This window comes from Bos javanicus, chromosome 7 (genome assembly GCF_032452875.1).
Source record: "Bos javanicus breed banteng chromosome 7, ARS-OSU_banteng_1.0, whole genome shotgun sequence".
Taxonomy (NCBI): Eukaryota; Metazoa; Chordata; class Mammalia; order Artiodactyla; family Bovidae; genus Bos; species Bos javanicus.
The window spans coordinates 107,644,986-107,667,622 of NC_083874.1; the positions used below are offsets into that span (position 1 = coordinate 107,644,986).

The 22,637-nt window shown below is 38.2% G+C and overlaps 1 protein-coding gene across 3 annotated transcripts in view; it reads left to right on the forward strand.

Moving 5' to 3' along the window:
* Positions 1 to 22,637, forward strand: part of FER (FER tyrosine kinase) — a 467,773-nt gene that overhangs the window by 316,449 nt on the left and 128,687 nt on the right. For all 3 annotated transcript variants that reach the window (XM_061424535.1, XM_061424536.1, XM_061424537.1), the window contains 2 exons: positions 7,194 to 7,309; positions 9,784 to 9,878. In XM_061424535.1, coding sequence (XP_061280519.1) covers positions 7,194 to 7,309; positions 9,784 to 9,878 — 211 coding nt within the window. The remainder of the gene's footprint in view (positions 1 to 7,193; positions 7,310 to 9,783; positions 9,879 to 22,637) is intronic.

Sequence of the window (22,637 nt, forward strand, 5' to 3'; positions counted from 1 at the left end):
TGCAGCCGGCTATCTCTGTTCAGTCCTTTGTTCCGTGCGCGGGCCTGGCGGTCTTAGGTTGGGGCTGGCTTTTCGCGTGGTAGGTATCCCACAGTCTGGTTTGCTAGCCCAAATTATCTCGCTCAGATAGCGCTCAGGGTATTCAGGCCAGATTCTTACTCTCAGCGATGCAGCCCACGCCGCGCCTCCCTGCCCAGCCCCGATTCGCTAATGGCGGATGCAGGCGTCTGCGCTGCTTCTCTGCTGGGGGAGTTACCGTAGGGCTCGAAATCTGCGAGTTTTAAATTGTTTATTTTTTCTCCCTGTTATGTTGCCCTCTGTGCTTCCAAAGCTCGGCACAGATTCGGCAGTGAGAAGGTTTCCTGATGTTTGGAAACTTCTCTCTTTTTAAGATTCCCTTCCCGGGACGGAACTCCGTCCCTCCCTCTTTTGTCTCTTTTTTTTGTTTTTAATATTTTTTCCTACCTCATTTCGAAGAGTTGGGTTGCTTTTCTGGGTGCCTGATGTCCTCTGCTGGCATTCAGAAGTTGTTTTGTGGAATTTACTCGACGTTTAAATGCTCTTTTGATGAATTTGTTGGGGAGAAAGTGTTCTCCCCGTCCTACTCCTCCGCCATCTTGGCTCCTCCCCCAAATTTAATCATTTTAATAAAACAAACACTTCAACTTTAGAGACATGTATGGCTTAATTTCAGGCTTCCTGGTAGCTCAGACGGCAAAGAATCTGCCAGCAATGCTGGAGACCTGGGTTCGATTCCTGGTTTGGGAAGATCCTCTGAAGGAGGATAGGGCAACCCACCTCAGTATTGCCTGGAGAATCCCCATGGACAGAGGAGCCTGGTGGGCTGCAGTTTGTGGGGTTGCAAAGAGTTGGATATGACTGAGTGACTAAGCACATAGCTTAGTTTCAGCAAATATTTCTGAGTTGAAAATTGTCATTTAATATTTTCATTACCTGTTCTGAGTGTTTATCATATACTGCTTGAAAATGCATGAGAAAAAAAGAGGATTAACCTATACTTACATACTTTGGGATTTAGTAGTAACATAAAGTTGATGTGGTAACTGTAACTTTTACTGAGCACCGTATTTCTTCATACTGTGCTTGATAGCTGGTAATCAAAAATATTAGTTCCTCAAATATTTATTGAATGCCTACTGTATGCCAGGCACTCCCCAAGGAACTCGGAATACATCCATGACCAAAGTAGACAAATGTCCTCGCCCTTGTAAAGCTCGTATTCTATCTAGCAGGGAAAGACAGGCAAACAATAAACAATAAATAGGTAAACTTCATAATGTTAAAGGTGCTAATCCTGTGAAAACATGAGGAATTTAGAGTGCTGTTGGTTGGAGTTGCGATTTTTAATAGGGGAATCCAGGTAAGCCTTATCAAAATTGTTACTTTCCAATAAAAACCTGGCAAGAAGGGATTTAGCCACGTGGTCAAATGAGGAAAAGGATTTTAGGCAGAGGGAGTATCAATGCAAATTACATTTGATGAGCTGGAGAGGCAGTTTGTTGTAGTTGAGTAGGCAAGAAGGAACAGACTCAGACTACAAGTGGCTGAGGTGGCACAGACCATGTCAAGCCGTGCTGGTCAATGTAGTTACTTTGGCTTTGAATATGTGTGAAAGGGTAAGCTGGGGGATGACTTTGCCTGGAGGAGTGAGATGCTCATACCCTCTACAGAGTTCACTCGGGCTCCCGTGTTGAGAACAGGCTGGGAAGGTTCGGAAGCTCTTGTCTTTACCTAACTAATGATGATGGTTGCTGGTCAGATCACAGAAGTGGCAGTGGAGATGGGGGAATGTGGTGGGTTCTGCATTTGTTGTTATGGTTGACCCAACTGGGGCGTGAGACATGGAGGAGGTCGGCTTAGGTATACCAGGTTTTGGGGACTGAGATTAGGGGTTTTGCATGTAAATATTAAGGTTTGTCTGCTAGACTTCCCAGTGGAGATGCTGAGAAAACAGTTGGGTATTAAGTCTGAAGTTTAGAAAAGAGGCGTGGATCAAATTACAGAATCGGTAGTTGTCGCTTACTTGATGGTTTCCTTCGATGAGTTCAACAATGGAGTGAGTCTAGATAAGAGGAGAGAGAGCTTGAGCTCTGATCACTTCAAAATCAAGAGGCTGCAGAGAAGAGAAGCAAGAAGATTGAGGCTGAGAAAGAGAAATCTCCAGAAAGGCAGAAAACTGGGAGACAGGATGCCTTAGATGCCAAGAGAAAAAAGTATTTGAAGGAGGAGTGATCGGTGGTGGCATCCACTGATGAGAGGTCAAATGAGATGATGACGGAGAATCACTGAATTTAGCAATGGAGAGACTCCTGGTGACTTGACTGAGCACTTTCTTTAGCATGTTTTATGTGAAAACCAAGCTGGAATATATATTAGGGAGAATGGGAGGAGAGGAAATAGGGATGGCAAGGATGCAACTCTGAAGCTTTGCTGTGAAAGGAAGCACAGACGGTGGTGGTTTCAGAAGAAATGATTTGTGTGCTGTTGGTTAACCCGAGAAAAGCAGCATGCTGGTTTGAAGCTGGGAATGATGTCGTGAAAACTCATGATTTTTAAAGGAGATAAGAATTGCTGAAATAATATCATTGAGTAGACAAGAGGGGATGGAATTTAGTTTACAGTGGAGGATTGACTTTAATAGAAGCACAGTTCATCTTGTAACAGCAAGGAAGATTGGTAGGAGGGTCAGTGTGGACCTGAGAGTCGGAAATTGCTTCAGTTTTCTCAGTAAATCAGGAAGCAAGATTATTAGCTGAGAATGAGGTTGTAGGGGAGGTACGGGATCTTTAAGAAGGGAGCTGAAGGGTGAGGAAAAGTTAATTAGAATGAGAGTGTTCATATTCTAGGGAATTGTATAATAATTACTGAACAGTATTAAGGACCCCCTAGAGGTGTGTGTTCTTAAAGTGAAACTAGTCAACACTGGTGTGGACTTTCTCCATCCACACTGAACTGTATCAGCCCAGAAGGCCATGCTGCATTTGGTCTGGGTTGTGGATTTGACAAGGGGGTTCTGTAAATTAAGAGGAATAAAGAAGCTGGGCGTGTTCGGTAGACAGTAATTACGAGCCATGGAGTTTAAGCTGAATAAGGAAGAAACCAAGGCTGTTAAGGGTGTAATGGACAATAAAAAGTAATAGGATCTAAAGATTTGGAGGTTCATATCATGAGAAGCACTGGGCTGGAGGAAGCACAAGCTGGAATCAAGATTGCTGGGAGAAATATCAATAACCTCAGATACACAGATGACACCACCCTTCTGGCAGAAAGTGAAGAAGAACTAAAGAGCCTCTTGATAAAAGTGAAAGAGGAGAGTAAAAAAGTTGGCTTAAAGCTCAACATTCAGAAAACTAACATCATGGCATCTGGTCCCATCACTTCATGGGAAATAGATGGGGAAACAGTGGAAACAGTGGCTGACTTTATTTTTCTGGGCTCCAGAATCACTGCAGATGGTGACTGCAGCCATGAAATTAAAAGACACTTACCCATTCTAAAGGAGATCAGTCCTGGGATTTCTTTGGAGGGAATGATGCTAAAGCTGAAACTCCAGTACTTTGGCCACCTCATGTGAAGAGTTGACTCATTGGAAAAGACTCTGATGCTGGGAGGGATTGGGGGCAGGAGGAGAAGGGGACGACAGAGGATGAGATGGCTGGATGGCATCACTGACTCGATGGGTGTGAATCTGAGTGAACTCCGGGAGTTGGTGATGGACAGGGAGGCCTGGTGATGATGAATCACAGCCCCGTGCTGCGATTCATGGGGTCGCAAAGAGTCGGACACGACTGAGCGACTGAACTGAACTGAACTCCTTGGAAGGAAAGTTATGACCAACCTAGACAGTATATTAAAAAGCAAAGACATTACTTTGTCACCAAAGGTCTGTCTAGGCAAGGCTATGGTTTCTCCTGTGGTCATGTATGGATGTGAGAGTTGGACTCTGAAGAAAGCTGGGCGCCGAAGAATTGATGCTTTTGAACTGTGGTGTTGGAGAAGACTCTTGAGAGTCTCTTGGACATCAAGGAGATCCAACCAGTCCATCCTAAAGGAAATCAGTCCTGAATATTCACTGGAAGGACTGATGTTAAAGCTCAAACTCCAATACTTTGGCCACCTGATGCGAAGAGCTGACTCATTTGAAAAGACCCTGATGCTGGGAAAGATTGAGGGTGGGAGGAGAAGGGGACGACAGAGGATGAGATGGTTGGATGGCATCATCGACTCAATGGACATGAGTTTGGATAAACTCCAGGAGTTGGTGATGGACAGGAAGGCCTGGCATGCTGTGGTTCATGGGGTCACAAAGAGTCAGACACGACTGAGTGACTAAACTGAACTGAACTTATAGGGTCAAGGAATTTTCAGTCTGGGTACTAGAGGAAGTAAGCTAGAAAAATGAAAGCCAGCCAGAAGATGAGATAAATGAAATAGATGTTATCGAGGAGTGGCATTATTGGTGATGGCAGAGTTTAAGATCTGAACCTAGAAAATAACTTGGAATGCAGATCATTGGAGGAGAGATGATCACAAAACAGTTTGAAGTGTTGGAAGGATCCTTAATTGTCTCTTGAAATTTCCAAGTATAAGACAGGAGTAACACCTGGTGCAGTGATTCAGGAGCTCAAATAGTCAACAAATGAGGGAAAATATTTTCAAATGCAGTAGCTGCTAGCCAGGGTATTGGGTATGTAATCAAATGATAAAGTTTCAAAGCTAGGCGTTTTTAGGAAGGCAGTAGAGAGAACATTTTAAAAGCAGTGACAGCTAGTGGAATCCTTTATTCTGTCTCCAGGGCACTGGGAGAAGGCCTGGTGTATGTGTATAGGGGACTGAAAGGAAATCACAATTTTAGAAGCCAAAAGAAACTCACCCACCATTTGAGTGTTCTCAAGTGAGAGTGAAGTTTCTATTAGAGCAAGAAGGTGAAGAGCATGACCAAAGAATAGATCAAGATAAAATTTTAATGATAGACCGGAAGTTCCCAAAGACACAGTGGAGGCTGGGGATAGAAGAGAAATAGTTGGAGACAGCAGGAGTCCGCCCTGCCTGATCAGAACCAAAGAGTGGGGATGGACCGCCAGGACCTTCTGTGGGGACAGACATAAACAAGACAAGAGACACCATTAAGCTTAGCCTCATGGATGTGGAGCCAGCAATGGAGATGAAGCTGTGCCTGCTAGGTGGTAGGGAGCAGTGGGTGGCCTATCCTTTTTCCTGACCTGTTTGGATGAAGAAGAGGTGGTCTGTGAAGCAGAGTCTTTTTCTCCGTGTTTCAGATTCCTCCCTTGATCACTGTTAATAGAGTTGACGTCTTCTGAGTGAAGACTGTTAAATAAATGTTTAAAGTTTTAAAATGCTTCCTATGAGCCAGGACCTATAGGTCCGTATAGGGCAGAGACCAGTAAAAATGAACCAAGGGGCCAATGGGATGACAAGTGTTCAGGAAGGACAGAAATAATCTGGGGAAGATCAGGAATCTCTTCATACAGGAGGGGCAGAAATGCACTTCCAGAGTAGTCAGCTTGTTCTTTGATTGGAAGTAGAGGGGAAGTATGTAGAAGGCAGAGCACATATTTTGAAATCCCTGTCTGAATTTAGGATACATGTAGCAAGAGGGAGCTAGACAGAGGCTGAGAGAGTAATGGCTGTGGAAGGCTAGATGTTGAAGAAGGCAGGAGTGTTTCTTGCAGCAGTTAATCTGGCAGTGCTGTGGTGTGTGGGTTGAAGGCCTGAAGAACTGATGGTGAGATCAGCTGAGGTGAGAAAAATGAGAGCAGCTGTCTGAGATGTGAAGAGGAAGACAGCAGTTTCTAGAGGGGGATCTGAAAGCTTGCAGAGAGAACAATGGTCCTGCTAATTTAGTCAGCAAGTGTCTTCCAATGAGTTAAATGTTAATGAATTTTAAGTGCTTCAGAATCATTCAGGTAAATAACGGTCTAGCAGTAATCATGTATACTAACACCTTTACTGGGTCTATTTCTGATATAATAAATGATGTGATGATTGTGGGAAGGAAAAAACCCTTGAATAACATGGAAGGATATAAAGCTCAACTTTTTCTGTTTCTAGCTAATGATGAATGTGTACTCTGTTGAATTTATTGGATGTTTACTTTTCATGTAATCAGTCATCATTTTCAATAAATATTTGAGTTGAATATTAGATTTAATAGTAATACTATTCATTACTTAAATACCAAAGTATGCTTAATATAAGTAAAATCAATGTTATTTTAAGCAAAGAGCAATTAGCTAATAAATAATGAGTTTATTAAAATCAGCATTTTAGTAATTTTCAATTATTAAGAACAGTTAAAATTTATATACCGTGGACTGTTAAGAATTATGTTGATCTTAGAACTCATACTCATGGATTTTCAGACCCCTCGTTGAGTTACTTCTTGCTCAACAGTGGTAGCATTAAAGCTATTTATGATGTTGCTTATTACAGTTACAGCTAAGAGTGCACATGCGTACGGAGGACTTAGAACACCTAAAGACAGCTGTCATGTTGGCTTTCCAGATCTTCTCTTATTTTTTTCGTACTTATCATAAAAGCAACTTCAAACTAGAAATAAGGCATTTTAAATCAGAGTATGTTCAAGCCATAGAGTAAGGCTTGGAGCTCAGACATCTGGCAGAGATGAACTCGCCGTGGTGCTTGCGTTTGGGCAAGCCCCCCCTTCCCTGGCGCCTTCCAGAGACCGCTGACGGCTCTGCCTCTCTCACTCTTCTCCACTCAGTCCTGGCCATGTGCATCAGTGCCCCTAATCACCTTACAGCACCGTGGCTTTACCTGTAAGCGTTAATGGGGACTTTTTTAATACACTGATACCAAAATGTAGAGCTTGAAGGTAAAGACTAGGCGGAGTGAAATTTAGGTACTTCTGACAGTGTTAGTCTTTCCTTTTACACTACTACAGTTTTTTCCCATTTCCTTTCCCATTCCCCTCAAGCCTCAGTCTCCCGAATGGCTGGAGTGTTGAATAGTATATTTAAAGTTGGAGAATTGGAAAGAGCAGCATGCCAAGTCTTTATCTATACTTGAAATTGAATAAAGCCAACAGAGTACTCTAACTCAAAACTCATCATTACATGCTTGCCTGGAATTTTGCAAAGACTTATGTGACTGTCTTACACACCAAATGATAAATATGTTTGTATTTTCAGGGAAATTTTGGTGAAGTATTTAAGGGCGTATTAAAGGATAAAACTGCTGTTGCTGTTAAAACGTGTAAAGAAGATCTTCCTCAGGAACTGAAAATAAAATTCTTACAAGAAGCCAAGTGAGTTCTTTAAAATAATGTTAATATGTACTACTTAAAAGTGATTCATTAAAATGTAAGTTTGAAGATATCTTAAATTATGATTTGATGAATTAGAAATAGGTACTTTCAGAGTCTTCAAAAGTAGACACTTCAAAAGTAGGCAGTCTGAAAACAGAAAGATTCTCTTTTGAAGTGAGACTCTAGGTCAATTAGCAGTTACAGTCAAAAGAGCCAGATGCTAAGAACAGTGAATATTCTTCAAGTCATTAAAAAAAACATTGTAGTATTTCTTGCTTCTATCACATGCATATACACATATGTATATATGTAGTGTTGTGATTGACCTTATAATAAAAATAGTCTGTATTCTCCAAATAAAATACTTACTGTAAATATACCTTGAGAATTTAATGACATTTTCTTTACTCTCCTTAGATGTTATGGCTTGATTGTTTGTTCCCAGCTGTCACTGTTCTTTTCTGAGAATCTCAGAGTTCCTCTTCGGCTCAGTGTCTGACATTGTTCCAAAATTTGCATTGTTTGTTTTCTAATTGATCTCCTAGAATGATTGTCTTCCCTTATATGTTTTAGCTAAAATTTAATGTTGCAACTTCCCAGCTCTATATTGCAAGTAGTTAGTGGTAAAATCTAGTATATACAACAAAACACAAAACAAATGGAAAGGGGCTTTGGATAGAGAATGGACATATGAATGGGAGCTGTACAGATGAGTGGTTGGATGGTTGGGAGGGAGAGAAGAAGGGTGTATAGATCATAGATTGGTGTAAAGGGAAGAAGGAAAAGAGGTGTGTGTGAGGGCCTGTTACCTGCTACATGGCATTGTATATAAAAGCAAAGCTTTCCTAAAATGTGTGTGTGTGTGTGGGCAGCGGGGTGGGGGGCGTGTTACCTCCTTCACGGCATTGTATATGAAAACAAAGCTCCGTAAAGTGCCCTGGAATAACAGAGGACATGCAATGAGAGAACTAAATCCTGTGGAGTGGAGCATCTTGATGTCATTTCTCCATGTAAACAATAGATATTTATAGCAATGTATTAAGCTAGTTGGGTACATTTATTAAATATCTATGGAATAAAATTGCAAGCATTTTTCATATATATCACCAGCAAATCAGAAAAAATACTCTATAATGAATTTAAAAGCATCCTATTGGAACTGAAATTCATGGGCTCATCATTTTAGTTATTCATAGATATCTTAAAGTATCTTGCTTTCTAATTTGTGAATGTTTATTGAAAAATAGAGTTTAATTTCTTCTTCTAATGTGAAACTATGAAATTTTCTGTTAAAAATTACAGTTATATCCTTGCAAGCTCTCAAGTATCTTTTAATTAGAAGATAGATCTATATATTTAAATATTTAATGTTATTTGGGTTCATCCTGGCTGTTTTGTAGAATTTCTTTATTAAGTAGTTTTCAACCTAAGAAATGACATTTTGGATTAAAGTCAATCATTCTAGAACTCCCTTTCTAATTAATCATAGAAACTGCAAACTCTGTTATTAACAGTATTTTTTTTTTTTATCTCTAGAATTCTTCCTAGTCTGTCTTCATTTGTTAATAAACATTGAACATTTTCAATTTATGACATTTTTCTTAGAGCTATCTCTGCTTTAGTTGTACATGTACAGCACATATATAAACTATTTCATCTTTCTCCAAATGAAGTTATTTTTTTCATTCTCCTAGGAAGGAACCTGTGTTTTTTCAAATATGAGTGAGTTTATAACTGTGTCAACAGGATAATATGGAATATCATTTGATAACAGGAATCATCAGGGCAAACAGACCTGTGAGGGCATCTAATCTATTTTTAACTCATGCTTGGAGTCCTGTAGATGAGTCTTTGCTACTTTTATAGCCCTCTGAAATTCTGCCTTTATCCAAACCAAAACTTCCTTGCTTTGACTTAAATCTAATATTACTTATTGTTTAAACTTTCTGCCAGGCTTCTCAAAACTTTTGAGTTTATACTATTTGAAATTGACCATGATTGTCAAGTAGGTATTATGAAATCTAAATATGAAGTGATTACTCTATAGCATTTACCAATATGAATTGTTCTTAAATTTTAAATGAATTGTGTACATAAAACAAAACTAAACAAAAAGATGCTGCCCTAACAGCTTACAGTTTTTGGTCCACTAATACTCTTCAGCTTTTGTGAGGGCATCGAAAAGCAGATGCTTTGAAAAGAGTTCCACATATTTTGGACTGAGTAAGTTATTCAGATTTAGCATGGTTGTTAGTTATTCAGAGTGGATACTAATTTTTATATGAATATTTAATTAAAAGCTGACTCATTTATTTTTCCAAGATTTATCAAAACTTACATGCATCCCATTTATCATAATTTGTGTTCGTACTTACGTTTTAAAAATTGTGTATTCTACTTGTGCACACTACACATGATCATAAATCAATGCTTACTACTTAAATGGTGACTATTCTTATATTTCTCTCATCCAGAATTCTCAAGCAGTATGATCACCCCAATATCGTCAAACTTATAGGAGTCTGCACACAGAGACAGCCTATCTACATCATTATGGAACTGGTTCCAGGTAATACCGTTTTAGCAGTTTCCTCAATGGCATTTTAATGTCTTTCTGTTGCTTTTATATATTGTCTCTTTGATTTCTCCTTGTGAAGTTTCCAGTGACTTCTTTAACATTTTCCTCATGATGAAGAGCTTGTACATGTACTCATTGTTTTTATAGTCTCTAATACTTGCTGTTTTCTAGAAAATGTCAACCAAGCTTTTTAAAAGGAAATATATTATTACATTGCAGTTACACATGGAATTTAGTTATATATAATGTTTCTGTGAGAAAAACTATTTAGAAAAGTTGTCTGCCTAGTTGGACTTTATAGTAATGGTAGTACTAAGAATTTAGTTCATTCATGTCCTTTTACAAGTACATTACCACACCTCCTCTTGTTAGTTGTACATAATAAGACCATAATGCTTTGGGTCACAGATGCTTTGAACTTCTTTAATATGTGGACAAAAAAAAGGTAATCTCTCTTGGAATTTATCCTTGTATTTTTTTCTGGTGACTTTTAAAACTGCCAGATATTTTGGTTAACTACTTTTGCCGACAAACAAGGATAACATCAAACTGATAGCGTATATCTTTATTTTTATTATATTGATGCGTCTTTCTGTTGCAGAAAATGTAATCAGAGGCAAAATATGATCTTTATAAGATTTACAAATACAATATTTAATAACTGATAAGCATTTGCTTTGTTACCTTAACTGTTTACTCATTTTAAAAGAAGAAACTTAAAGGAATATGAAAAATATTTCTAACTTTGAATATATATCACATAAACCTGGTATTGCTGATTGCCCACTGAAAACTTTTCACATAATCCTTTCATAATTTAAGGACAGTTGGTCCAATTTTACCATGCTGGTTTGATTGCTACTGGAATATTTCTTTATCACCATGTAACTGCAAAATTCCTAGATTATAATCATTTTCGTTCTCAAGATGGCAATATGTATTTGCATGATTTACACTACTTGTGATTAAATCTCAAAGTAGCTTTCATACAGTTATGAAAAATAGACTATAGTCTAAAATTTTAAAAACAGTTGAATAGCCTCTGATTTTACCTAAAATAGTATGTTTAGGTATTATGAATACATAAAACATTTACATAATCCAGATGATGCCCCCAGATAATAAGGGATGTCACTGAAAAAGTTAGATTTGAGAGGTGGGGCAGACTTGATGAGGAAAAGTAATTTGGTGTTACTGTAACTGACTAAAGGAGCATAATAACAAATTCCTGATGGAGGTCCAAATTGAATAAAACAAAAGATAGCTTTGAAAGAGAGCCAGGGAAGTGTTTATCTAGACATTAAATAGTAACCTTTATGGATATTTTTTTAATGATTAAGAATAATAAATTTCATTAGAAAATTCAAACTGTAATGAAGGCGGAAAATTAAAAATAAAAACCTCCTACTCAACAATCTAATCTTAATCCAAAGTGAACTATTTAGTTTTTTGTGGTTCCCCCCTTCCAAGAAAATATTTAATATAGAATACCATGATTTTATGCAAATCTTTTAATTATTTAAAATCATAAAACCTTCTTTTTTCTCTAATATAACATGGTTTCATTGTTTCCTATTCATCCATATAGTTCTACCTTTTCCTTATACTGGCTGCAGAATGTTCCATTATTTGGTTTTATATAATTTAATTTGGCCTTCTGTTTATGGACACTTTGGTTGTTTCCAATTTTATTCCTTTTTTTTTCTTTTTTAAACAATGTTCAACATGGGTCTGAGTTTATGTGCATTTTGATTTATGGAAAGTGTATTCGCTTTCTGCTTATGCACAACAAATGATCATAACTTAGCAGCTTTCCATAACATCCGTTTATCACCTCGTGGTTGTGTAGGGTAGAAGTCCAGGCAGGCTTGACTGAGTTCTCTGCTCAGGGTCTCACAAAGCCAAAAATCAGTATATCTGAATTCTTGTCTGGAGGTACTGGGGAAGAATCACTACCAAACTCCTCCTGGGTGGTGGCAGAATCTCATCTCTTGCAGGTGAGAAGTGGCCCGAGGTTCTCTTTCTTTTCTTGCTGTGAGCCAAGGGCATCTCCCAGCTCTTCACAGGTTTCCACACTCTTTGATCTTCAGACCTGGTGTGTCACATCTTTCAGATGCTCTGAATTTCTCTAACTTGCTCTTAGGTTTTTGGTTCATTCTATTTTGTTTTTCAAAAAAGCTGAGAGAATACTCTGCTGTTTTGAAAGGTTCTGTGATTAGAACAGGCTCACCTGGCCAAGCTGCCTGCCTTTAGGGCAGCTGTGCTGCATGACAAAATATAATCGTGGGAGTGGCCTCTAACCATGTTCACACATCTAAACATGTTCCAGGGATTAGGGTGGGACATGACTGGGATGCCATCTTCACATTCTGCCTACCACAGTAGACTTAGCTAAATTTTCTTGAAGGTTCATTGCCGTGTGGGATGTGAAACCACACTGAACTTTTCATACTCTGTCACATTAATTCAGTTGGTTGATCTTGTAAGATGAATGCGTGATTTTTGTAGCATCATGCTTTGTCATGTCTCATTTGGAAAATATCAAGTGACCGAACAGTGACATAATTCATTATGCACTATCAAAAGATCACATTCATTAATGCCATCCCTAATCTCACTGGAAAAATAATAGCAAGTGTCAATCTCTTGACAGCAAGTATGTGTTTTCCAAAATTTTAATTTGCATTGGAAAACTGGAATGTTGTCCCTGGCAGCAAAAACTGTCCGTTTTTTTGCCTTGAAGTCTCAGACTTCACTCAGTCTTGAGAGAATGTCAAATGTCTAATATTTAATAGCCATAATTTTTCAATCTTTTTGAAAACATATTTATTGACATGTAATTGCCGTATACTATATATATGTATATATAAAATACTGACATATGTATACACTTGTGAAACAGTTACCACAAAGTAATGAACACACCTCTCATCCTCAGATCTTTCTCATGCCTTTTTCGTTCCTTCCTCCTCCTGCTCTCACCTCCTGTCCCAGTCCAGCACTGATCTACTTTCTGTGACTGTATGTTAGTTGGCACTTCGTAAAATTTAATATAAATGGAACCACACAGTCTGTACTTCTCTTTTCTTGTTTGGGTCTAGTTTGTTTCATTCAGCATAATTTTGAGATCTGTCCATGTTGTAATGGTTTTCAGAAGTTCACCTTTTTATTGCTAGTAGAACTGCATTATATGAATATGTCACATTTGTTATCAATTATTGACAGACTTTTGGATTGTTTCCTGTTTAGGGCTACTGCAAAGTAAGCTGCTATGAACACTTACGTACATGTCTTTTTTTGTACTGACACGCGCCTTCATTTTTCATTTTTCTGCTGAAAATCTACCTAGGAATGGAATAAGTGAATTAGAGTGTACAACTTTAAAATTTTAAGAAGTTGTTAAATTGCTTTCTAAAGTCTTTATACTAGTTGACATTCCTAACTGCAGTTTCTCTACATTTTCATCAACACTTTGTACGCTCAATCTTTAGACATTATAATTTTATGTTGAAGTGCCTTACTGTGTTTTTAATTTGCTTTCCCAACTGACTAATGATATGAGCATCTTGTCATGTGCTAATTTGCCATTTATAATCTTCTTTGAAGTATCTATTTAAATAATTTGCCCACTTTAAAAAAAATGGGTTGTTGTAACAGGGGCCTCCCAGGTGGCGATAGTGGTAAAGAACCTGTCTGCCATCACAGGAGCTGCAGGTTCAATCACTGGGTGGGGAAGATCCCCTGGAGGAGGGCGTGGCAACCTACTCCAGTATTCCTGCCTGGAGAATCCCCAAGGACAGAGGAGCCTGGCGAGCTATAGTCTGTGGGGTCACAAAAGAGTGGGGCACAGCTTAGCGACTAAACAGTGGCAGCAGAGAGTCAGACACGAGTGGGCAGGTTTAGCACATGGACGCCATCAGCACACAAGCACATTGCCGTTGAGTCTTGGTCCTTTATATCTTCTGGATGCAAGTCCTTTGTCAGATGTATAATTATCAAATATTTCCTTTCAGTCTGACTTGTCTCTTCATTCTCTTAACTGTGTCTTTTAAAAAGCAGATTTTTTTTTTAATTGCAAAGTTTAAATTATTTTTTTTCTTTACAGGTCATGTTTTTAATGGTAAATCTAAGAAATCTTTGAATCCCAGATTACAAACTTTTTCTCCTATGTTTACTTATACAGTTTTCATAGTTTTAGAATTTAGAACGTATAGTTCAGTCTATGGTTTGTTTCATATGGTCATGAGGAATGGTTTGAAGTTCGTATTTTTGGCATATAGATATCCAGTTGTCCCAGCATCGTGATTCTTCTTTCTCTCCTGATTTTTTACCTTCCTTTTAAAACACATTTATGTGGAATTATATTTCTGGATTCTGGGCTTCCCTGGTGGCTCAGATGGTGAAGAAGCTGCCTGCAGTGCAGGAAGCACGGGTTTAGTCCCTGGGGCAGGAAGATCCCGTGGAGAAGGGAATGCAAGCCCACTTCAGTATTCTTGCCTGGAGAATTCCATGGACAGAGGAGCTGGGCGGGCTACAGTCCCTGGGATCCCAAAAAGTCAGACATAGGACTGAGCGACTAACATGCACGCATATTTCTGGACTCTAATTTCTGTCAGTCCTTCTGTTTGTTGTAATGCCAATATCACAGGTGATGTTAGTTGTCTAGCTTTGTTCTTTTTTAGAATTGTTTTGGCTGTTAGAGGTCCTTTGCATTTCACTATCAATTTTATGGTTAGTTTTTCAGTTTCTATATAAAGGGTTGCTAAGATTTAGTTTAGGGTTAAATTGAATCTATAGATCAGTTTGGGGTGAATAGGCCTCTTAACAATATTGAGTCTTCTGACTCTTCTACATGGTATATCTTTCTAGTAAGATAGATCTTTAATTTCCCCCTGAAAGGTTCTATAGAGTTTAGTTATATAGGACTTTCCATCTTTTGTCAGACTTCTGAGTATTTGGTTTTCTGAGATGCTATTGTAAATGATTTTTTAAAAAATAAATAAATCCACTATGGAAGTCATAATATATATGTGAATAACACTGTCAGTTTGATGTATTGACCTTTATAGGACACTCTACACAACATCACCAAGATATACATTCTTTTCAACTATATAGAGAATGTTTACCAAGATAGACCGTATCCTGGGCCATGAAACAAAGCTCAGTAAATTTACATGAGTTTAAGCTCTGTTGGCTTCCCAGGTGGTGCTAGTGTTGCCCACCTGCCAGTGTAGGAGACATAAGAGATGCAGGCTTGATGCCTGGGCTGGGAAGATCCCTTGGAGAAGGGAAGGGCAACCCACTCCAGTATCTCCTGGAGAGAATTCCATGGACAGAGGAGTCTAGTGAGCCACAGTCCCTGGGGGTGCAGAGTCGGACACCACTGAGCAACTAACACACACACACACAAGTTCTATGAACACAACAGAAATAAAGTGGAACTCAAGGACAGAACAATTTCTGAAAAATGTCTAAATATCTGGAAAGTAAGCAATGCATAGCTGAGTGACCAGTGAGTCAGAGGGGAGCTTAGAAAGTACTTTGAACTAAGTGAGAAAAATACCTCAATATGTATATGATGTATATGGTGCCCATTAGACAGTGCTTGGGGACGTACATCTAGCACTGAATACATGGACTAGAAAAGAAGGGAGAACTCAGAGTTATCATCATGACCTCTACCTTACATTCAAACTAACTCAAAATGTTTATATAAAAGGAAGGAAAAATATAACAGGAAAAGGAATCAGTAGAACCCCTTGAGATTAATAAAATTAATAAAACCTCTACATAAACTCTTCAGAAAAAAGACACAAATTATCAATATCAAGAATGAGAGAGGTGACCTCATTACAGGTTCTACATAATTTAAAAGATATCCATAATAATTTCTTAATCACTGTATAAAGAAATTCAACAGCTTAGATGAAATGGAAAAATTTTCTGAGAGACAAAAACTGCCAAATCTTATTCAACCTTCATAACCCCATATCTTTTATAGAATTGGTCACTAAGAAACCATCCTTCTAAGAAAACTCCAGGCCTGTATCACGTCACTGGTGAATTATACCAAAGTTGTAAGAAGAAGCACCAGGTCTACACAAATTCTTAGAAATGAAAAGGAGAGAACTACTTCTCAACTCATTGAGGTCATTGCTACCTGATTCTATAACTAGACAAAAATATTACAGGAAAAGAAAACCACGGACTATATGTCATTATTACATATTTTATATTCTGAGCACAATTTTAATGAAGCAAATTAAGCCATAGACAAATACATCATGATCAAGTGGAGTTTATCCTAGGACTAGCAGCTGATTTAACCTTCAAATAGCAATCAATATAATTCAGATTAATATCATTTAAAATTATACAATCAGTAAATGAAGAAAAATCACTTGAGAAAATCCATCGTTCATTCCTGATAAGAATTGTCTGAAAATGAGGAATAAAAGAGAATGTCTTCACCATGAGTGACTCCTGAGAAAGTCCTACAGATAACATTGTCCTTAATGGCAAATATCTGAATGCTTTGCTCATTTATATCAGAAATAAGACAGATTTGCCTACATTTACCACTTAAACATTGTATTCTCAGTATTCTAGCTTCCAGGACAATACAGCAAAAAATAAAGCAAAAAAAGTAAAAATCATCTTTTAATATGTTTATAGTATTTTTCACCTCTGCCACAGTATTTCTTTGTCAGTGTTTGAAATTAAAATGCTGCCTACTATGCTAATATAAAAGACATTATAGAATTCTATGGTAAAACCACTGCTGCTACTGCTAAGTCGCTTCAGTCGTGTCCGACTCTGTGACCCCATAGACAGCAGCCCACCAGGCTTCTCTGTCCATGGGATTCTCCAGGCAAGAACACTGGAGTGAGTTGCCATTTCCTTCTCCAATGCATGAAAGTGAAAGTGAAGTCACTCAGTCGTGTCCGACTCTTAGCGACCCCATGGACTGCAGCCTACCAGGCTCCTCCATCCATGGGATTTTCCAGGCAAGAGTACTGGAGTGGGGTGCCATTGCCTTCTCCCACTACAGCACTTAAAAATAAATGATTTTTTTTATTTTAAACATTTTAAAAGTAATATAAATCATCTTAGTGGTTTTTCTCTTTAGACACTGCTTTGAAATCTCTTGTATTGAGCCAGTTATAATCTAACATTATAATGTCATGAAACTTGGGCCAGAATAGCAAGTTCAAAACAATAAGCTCATAATTTTGACATTTTCAGGCTTCAAGTTAAGGCTTGGTAAGAAACTTCGCATCGTCTCTATAGATTTTGTTTAAGTCTTTTAGGCATCTTTTCCTTTCTCATCAGTGAACACGGTTACATACAGAATATAAAGGCAAATACCATAAAATTCCTTGTAAAAAATATTTCCACTATAAGATGAAAAGCTGATAAATACATGGTTATAAAAAGCTTAGGAAAGATTTGTCCCAGGTATGCAAGCTAGTTTCAACATTTGAGAATTCATTAAAGTAATTCATCACAGTAGGCTAGAAGAAAAATCAAGTGATCATATATATAGATAGATGCAGACAAAGCTTTTAACAAAATTTAACACTCATTTATGATAAAGATTTTTAAAAGTCAGTAAACTTAAGGATCTTGCTCAGTTTTTTTTTTTTTTAATCTATAAAAACCCTACAGCTAACATTATACTTAATGGTGAGAGACTTGAAGCTCTCCCATGGATGCCTCTCTGACCATTCCTTTCCAACATCTTACTCAAACTCCTGGCTAATATAAGACAAAAGGACTCAACGGGCTCTGTATCAACCTAGAGGGGAGGGATGGGGAGGGGAGATGGGAGGGGGGTTCAAAAGGGAGGGGATATATGTGTACCTATGGCTGATTCATGTTGAGGTTTGACAGAAAACAGCAAACTTCTGTAAAACAGTTATCCTTCAGTAAAAGAAAAAAAGACAAAAGGAAACGAAAGTTATACCGATGGGGAAGGAAGAAATAAAACTTTGTTTGCAGAAGACAGTTTGGTGGTTTCTTATAAAAGTAAACATACTTTTACCATGCAGTCCATCAATCACATTCTTTAGAATTTACATAAAGGAGTTTAAAACTTATATCCACACAAAAACATGCACAAAGATGTTTATAGTAGTTTCATTCATAATGTCAAATCTTGGAAGCAGCCAAGATGCTCTGCACTAGGTGAGTGGGTAACCTGGGGTACATCCGAACAATGGAATATAAATCAGAGCATGAAAGAAATAGCAGGCCATGAAAATTCCTAGAGGGAACTTACATTACTACATAAAGGAAGCCAGTCTGAAAAGGCTATATACTTTATGATTCCAACTCTGTGGTATTTTGGGAAAGGGAAAACTATGGAGAGTGTTTAAACAAATTTCAGCTGAGGATTGCAGAAGAGAGAGGTATGAACAGGCATAGCACTGAGGATTTTTGTAGACTATTTACGCTACCACATATGACATAATAGTAGATACATGTCATTTTATATTTCTCCAAACAGAAAGAACATACATTACCAAGAATGAATCCTGATGTAAATTATGGACTTTGGGTGATAATGATGTCAGTATAGGTTCATCAGTTGTAACAAATTATAGCAAGGGATTTGATAATACAGGAGGCGCTCTCTTGTTCAGTTCAGTCACTCAGTCAGTCCAACTCTTTGTGACCCTGTGGAATGCAGTGCACCAGGCCTTCCTGTCCATCACCAACTCATGGAATTTACTCAAACTCACGTCCATTGAGTTGGTGATGCCATCCAACCATCTCATCCTCTGTCGTCCCCTTCTCCTCCTGCCTTCAATCTTTCCCAGCATCAGGGTCTTTTCAAATGAGTCAGTTCCTCACATCAGGTGGCCAAAGTATTGGAGTTTGAGCTTCAACATCAGTCCTTCCAGTGAATATCCAGGACTGATTTCCTTTAGGAGGCACTGGTTGGATCCCCTTGCAGTCCAAGGGACCCTCAAGAGTCTTCTCCAACACCACAGTTCAAAAGCATCAATTCTTTGGTGCTCAGCTTTCTTTATGGTCCAACTCTCACATCCATACATGACCGCTGGAAAAACCAAAGCTTTGACTAGATGGATCTTTCTTGGCAAATTAATGTCTCTGCTTTTTAATATGCTGTCTCGGTTGGTCATAGATTTTCTTCCAAGGAGTAAGCGTCTTTTATTTTCATGGCTGTAATCACCATATGCAATGATTTCGAAGCCCCCCAAAATAAAGTCTGTCACTGTTTCCACAGTTTCCTCATCTATTTGCCATGAAGTGGTGGGACCGGATGCCATGATCTTCGTTTTCTGAATGTTGAGCTTTAAGCCAACTTTTTCACTCTCCTCTTTCACTTTCATTAAGAGGCTCTTTAGTTCTTCTTTGCTTACTGCCAGAAAGGTTGTGTTATCTGCATATCTGAGGTTATTGATATTTATCCTGGCAATCTTGATTCCAGCTTGTGCTTCCTCCAGCCCAGCATTTCTCATGATGTACTCTACATATAAGTTAAATAAGTAGGGTGACAGTATACAGCCTTGATGTACTCCTTTTCCAGAAACATTTGCTGAAATTAAGTGACTTTGCTTAGTCACTCAGTCGTGTCCAACTCTTTGCAACCCCACAAACTGTAGCCCACCAGGTTCCTCTGTCTGTGGGATTCTCCAGGCAAAAACACTAGAGTGGGTTGTCGTTTCCTCCTCCAGGGTATCTTCCCAACGCAAGGATTAAACCTGTGTCTCCTGGCTGCATCTGCTGCACTGGTAGGCAGATTCTTGACCACTTGTGCCACCTAGGAAGCCCTTATATACATACATATATACACATAATTTATATTTATATATATAATCTTGAGACATTACTACATGGTTCAGGGCTCCCTGGCGGCTCAAACGGCGAAGACTCTGACTGCAATGTGGGAGATGTGGGTTTGATCCCTGGATTGGGTAGATCCCCTAGAAAAGCCCATGGCAACCCATGGGCAGGGGAGCCTGGGGGACTACAGTCTGTGGAGTTGCAGAGAGTCAGACACGACCGAGCAACTCATGCTGCCTCTATATAGTCTTAGAATGGTTGTGTTAGTTGCTCAGTCGTATCCGACTCTTTGTGACTCCATGGACTCCACCAGGCTCCTCTGTCCATGGGATTTTCCTGGCAAGAATATTGGAGTGAGTTGCTTAACCATTATAACTACTCTGTGTATTCTCATCATCATGTTATAATTTTTATTGTTACTATTTTATAATTGGCCAATAAAATAAAGTGACCAATTAAAATGACTCCTATAATCTGGCAGAACTTTAACTCAGCCTTGGAACTTGCCCTGCCCTGCCCTCTAACCCTAACCCTAGATTTCTTCAGTCAAGTGTGACATGACAGCAAATTGGGAAACATAACGTTTGTGTTTAATTCTCCCCTTTCCACCACCGTGACTTTCCACCCCAATGTAAGTGTGTATGTTTTTAGTATTTACCTTCATGGGTCTTTCTTTCCTTATATCTAAAACTAAAGTTGCTGGGTTAAATGGCTTCTAAATTTTAGCTCTGATCTATAATATTTTAATTAAGAAATTTTTTATTTGAGACTTCTCATAACAATTAGATTATTCAAAATAGTGTCTTTCTGTCCTATCCTTATTTTACAAAAGGCATGATGGGGAAATAACCAACTAGTTTTCATTCTTATTAAAGTAGCATAACAATACACAGTATTTTATATTTACATAATATTTATAGTTGTCAAAGCACTTTAATTAACATCATATCATTTGCTCTACCAGGCAGTATTGTTATCTCCATTTACAAATAAACTAAATGAGGTTCAGAGGGCTTAGAGTGACTTGTCAACCTCAGTAAATAGCAAGTGGGAAAATAGTGCTCTATTTTCTCTCCTTATAAGTGGGTCAAAATATATAATCCTTTTATGAATTGAAAATATAAATGAAAATTTAAACAAAATGTCTATGCAAGATATTCTCTGGGCAAATACATGAATCCCTATTCCATAATTTCTCAACCTTGTGCACAGATAAGTAAATAGCTTATTACAGTAAACAGGAAGATTTTTGTTTGAGTTACTTTTTTCTCTACTGGGAATCAAGCTGTGGAGAGAAGATTTAGAGGACTGGTGGGTTAAAAGCAAGATTTAATAACTGCTTGGTGTCTTAGATACAAGCCATTTCAGAAATGTATTATGCAGAGATTTAATATGCTCCTGTTCTCGTCAGATAACTGAGCCCTTTGGAAACATAAATCTGAAATACATTTCAACCAAAGTAATGTTTGAGGAGATTATAAGCATTTGAAAATTCAGGTTTAGAGTGAATACTCCAAGATTATCCTGTCTTCATTTGAATCATCTCTTGAATTACAAACACAATATTTCTTGCTTGCTTATAGGTTGCTGGGTAAATAAAATCAAACAAAAGACAATTCTAAATGATGCTGGGAAATACTGAAAACAAAACAAACTAATGTGCTAAAAGATGATCCGACTTTATTTTGCAAACAAGTTGTTTTTTACTTAGTGCCCCAAGTGAAGAAAAGGATGAGAGGACTTTTTTTTTTAATGACAAGGCGTAACTTAAGGAATGTTTGTGGTCTAGGCAGCTGTCATTTCTTTTCACATCTGTAGTTATATTAGGGCTGCTGTAAGATACCTTGATGAATAAGAAACCAAACACCTTAACCTCTAATTACAGTGTTAGGTCTATATCCCGGGTGGAGGTAGTTAATTTCAGCAAGACTAGCGACTGGACTGGACGGAACTGAGCATCAGTCTCCAGGCTTGTACTAGACCTTGCTAACTTCTCCTTCTTTCGGGATATTCTGAGTTGAGAAGTTCCTGGACTAATTGAATGTTATATTTTCTGGTCCATTCCTCAGGTCATACAGATCCATGCCCTTTCGTAGTCCTCAGACTTATCTGTATTTTAAAATGATTTATGGCTTGGAGTTTTTAGAGTTACTGAGGGATTTTTACTGAGTTTTATGCATCATCAAAATATCTCACCTCTATAACAAGTTTGAAAAAAAATTGAGCTCATGTAGTTTATATTGTCTAGAGATTCTAGCTTAGAAATTTGGACATCATTATTTACGTTGTTCTCATAAATGTCTTTAAGCCTTTCAGTGGAAATCTTTCCATTATCATATTTTTTTCTATTAATTACTCATTTCATTTGTAATTTCTAGGGTAAGTTTGCTAATTTTAGCCAGAAGGTTAACTTCTTTTAAAAAATAATTATTTTTCCTTCCAATTCGTATTGAAGTTTTATAAATATTTTTATGTGATTCTAACAGAATCAGTTTGATACATGACATCACGACTATAGAAGGTTATTATGGTAGTCACTGGAAACAACAGTTCCTTTGATAACAAGTCCCAATATTTTGGCTCTAGATCTTTGTCTGACATTTGTTTCTTTCCCTCATTATAAATATAGAAAGGGTACATTCTGCCAACAAAAAATTAAGGAACATGGCTCCTGGCACACAGTAAGTTCAGTTCAGTTCAGTCGCTCAGTCGTGTCCGACTCTTTGCGATCCCGTGGACCGCAGCATGCCAGGCCTCCCTGTCCATCACCAACTCCCAGAGTTTACCCAAACCCATGTCCATTGAGTTGGTGATGCCATCCAACCATCTCATCGTTGGTCGTCCCCTTCTCCTGGCCCCAATCCCTCCCAGCATCAAGGTCTTTTCCAATGAGTCAGCTCTTCGCATGAGGTGGCCAAAGTACTGGAGTTTCAG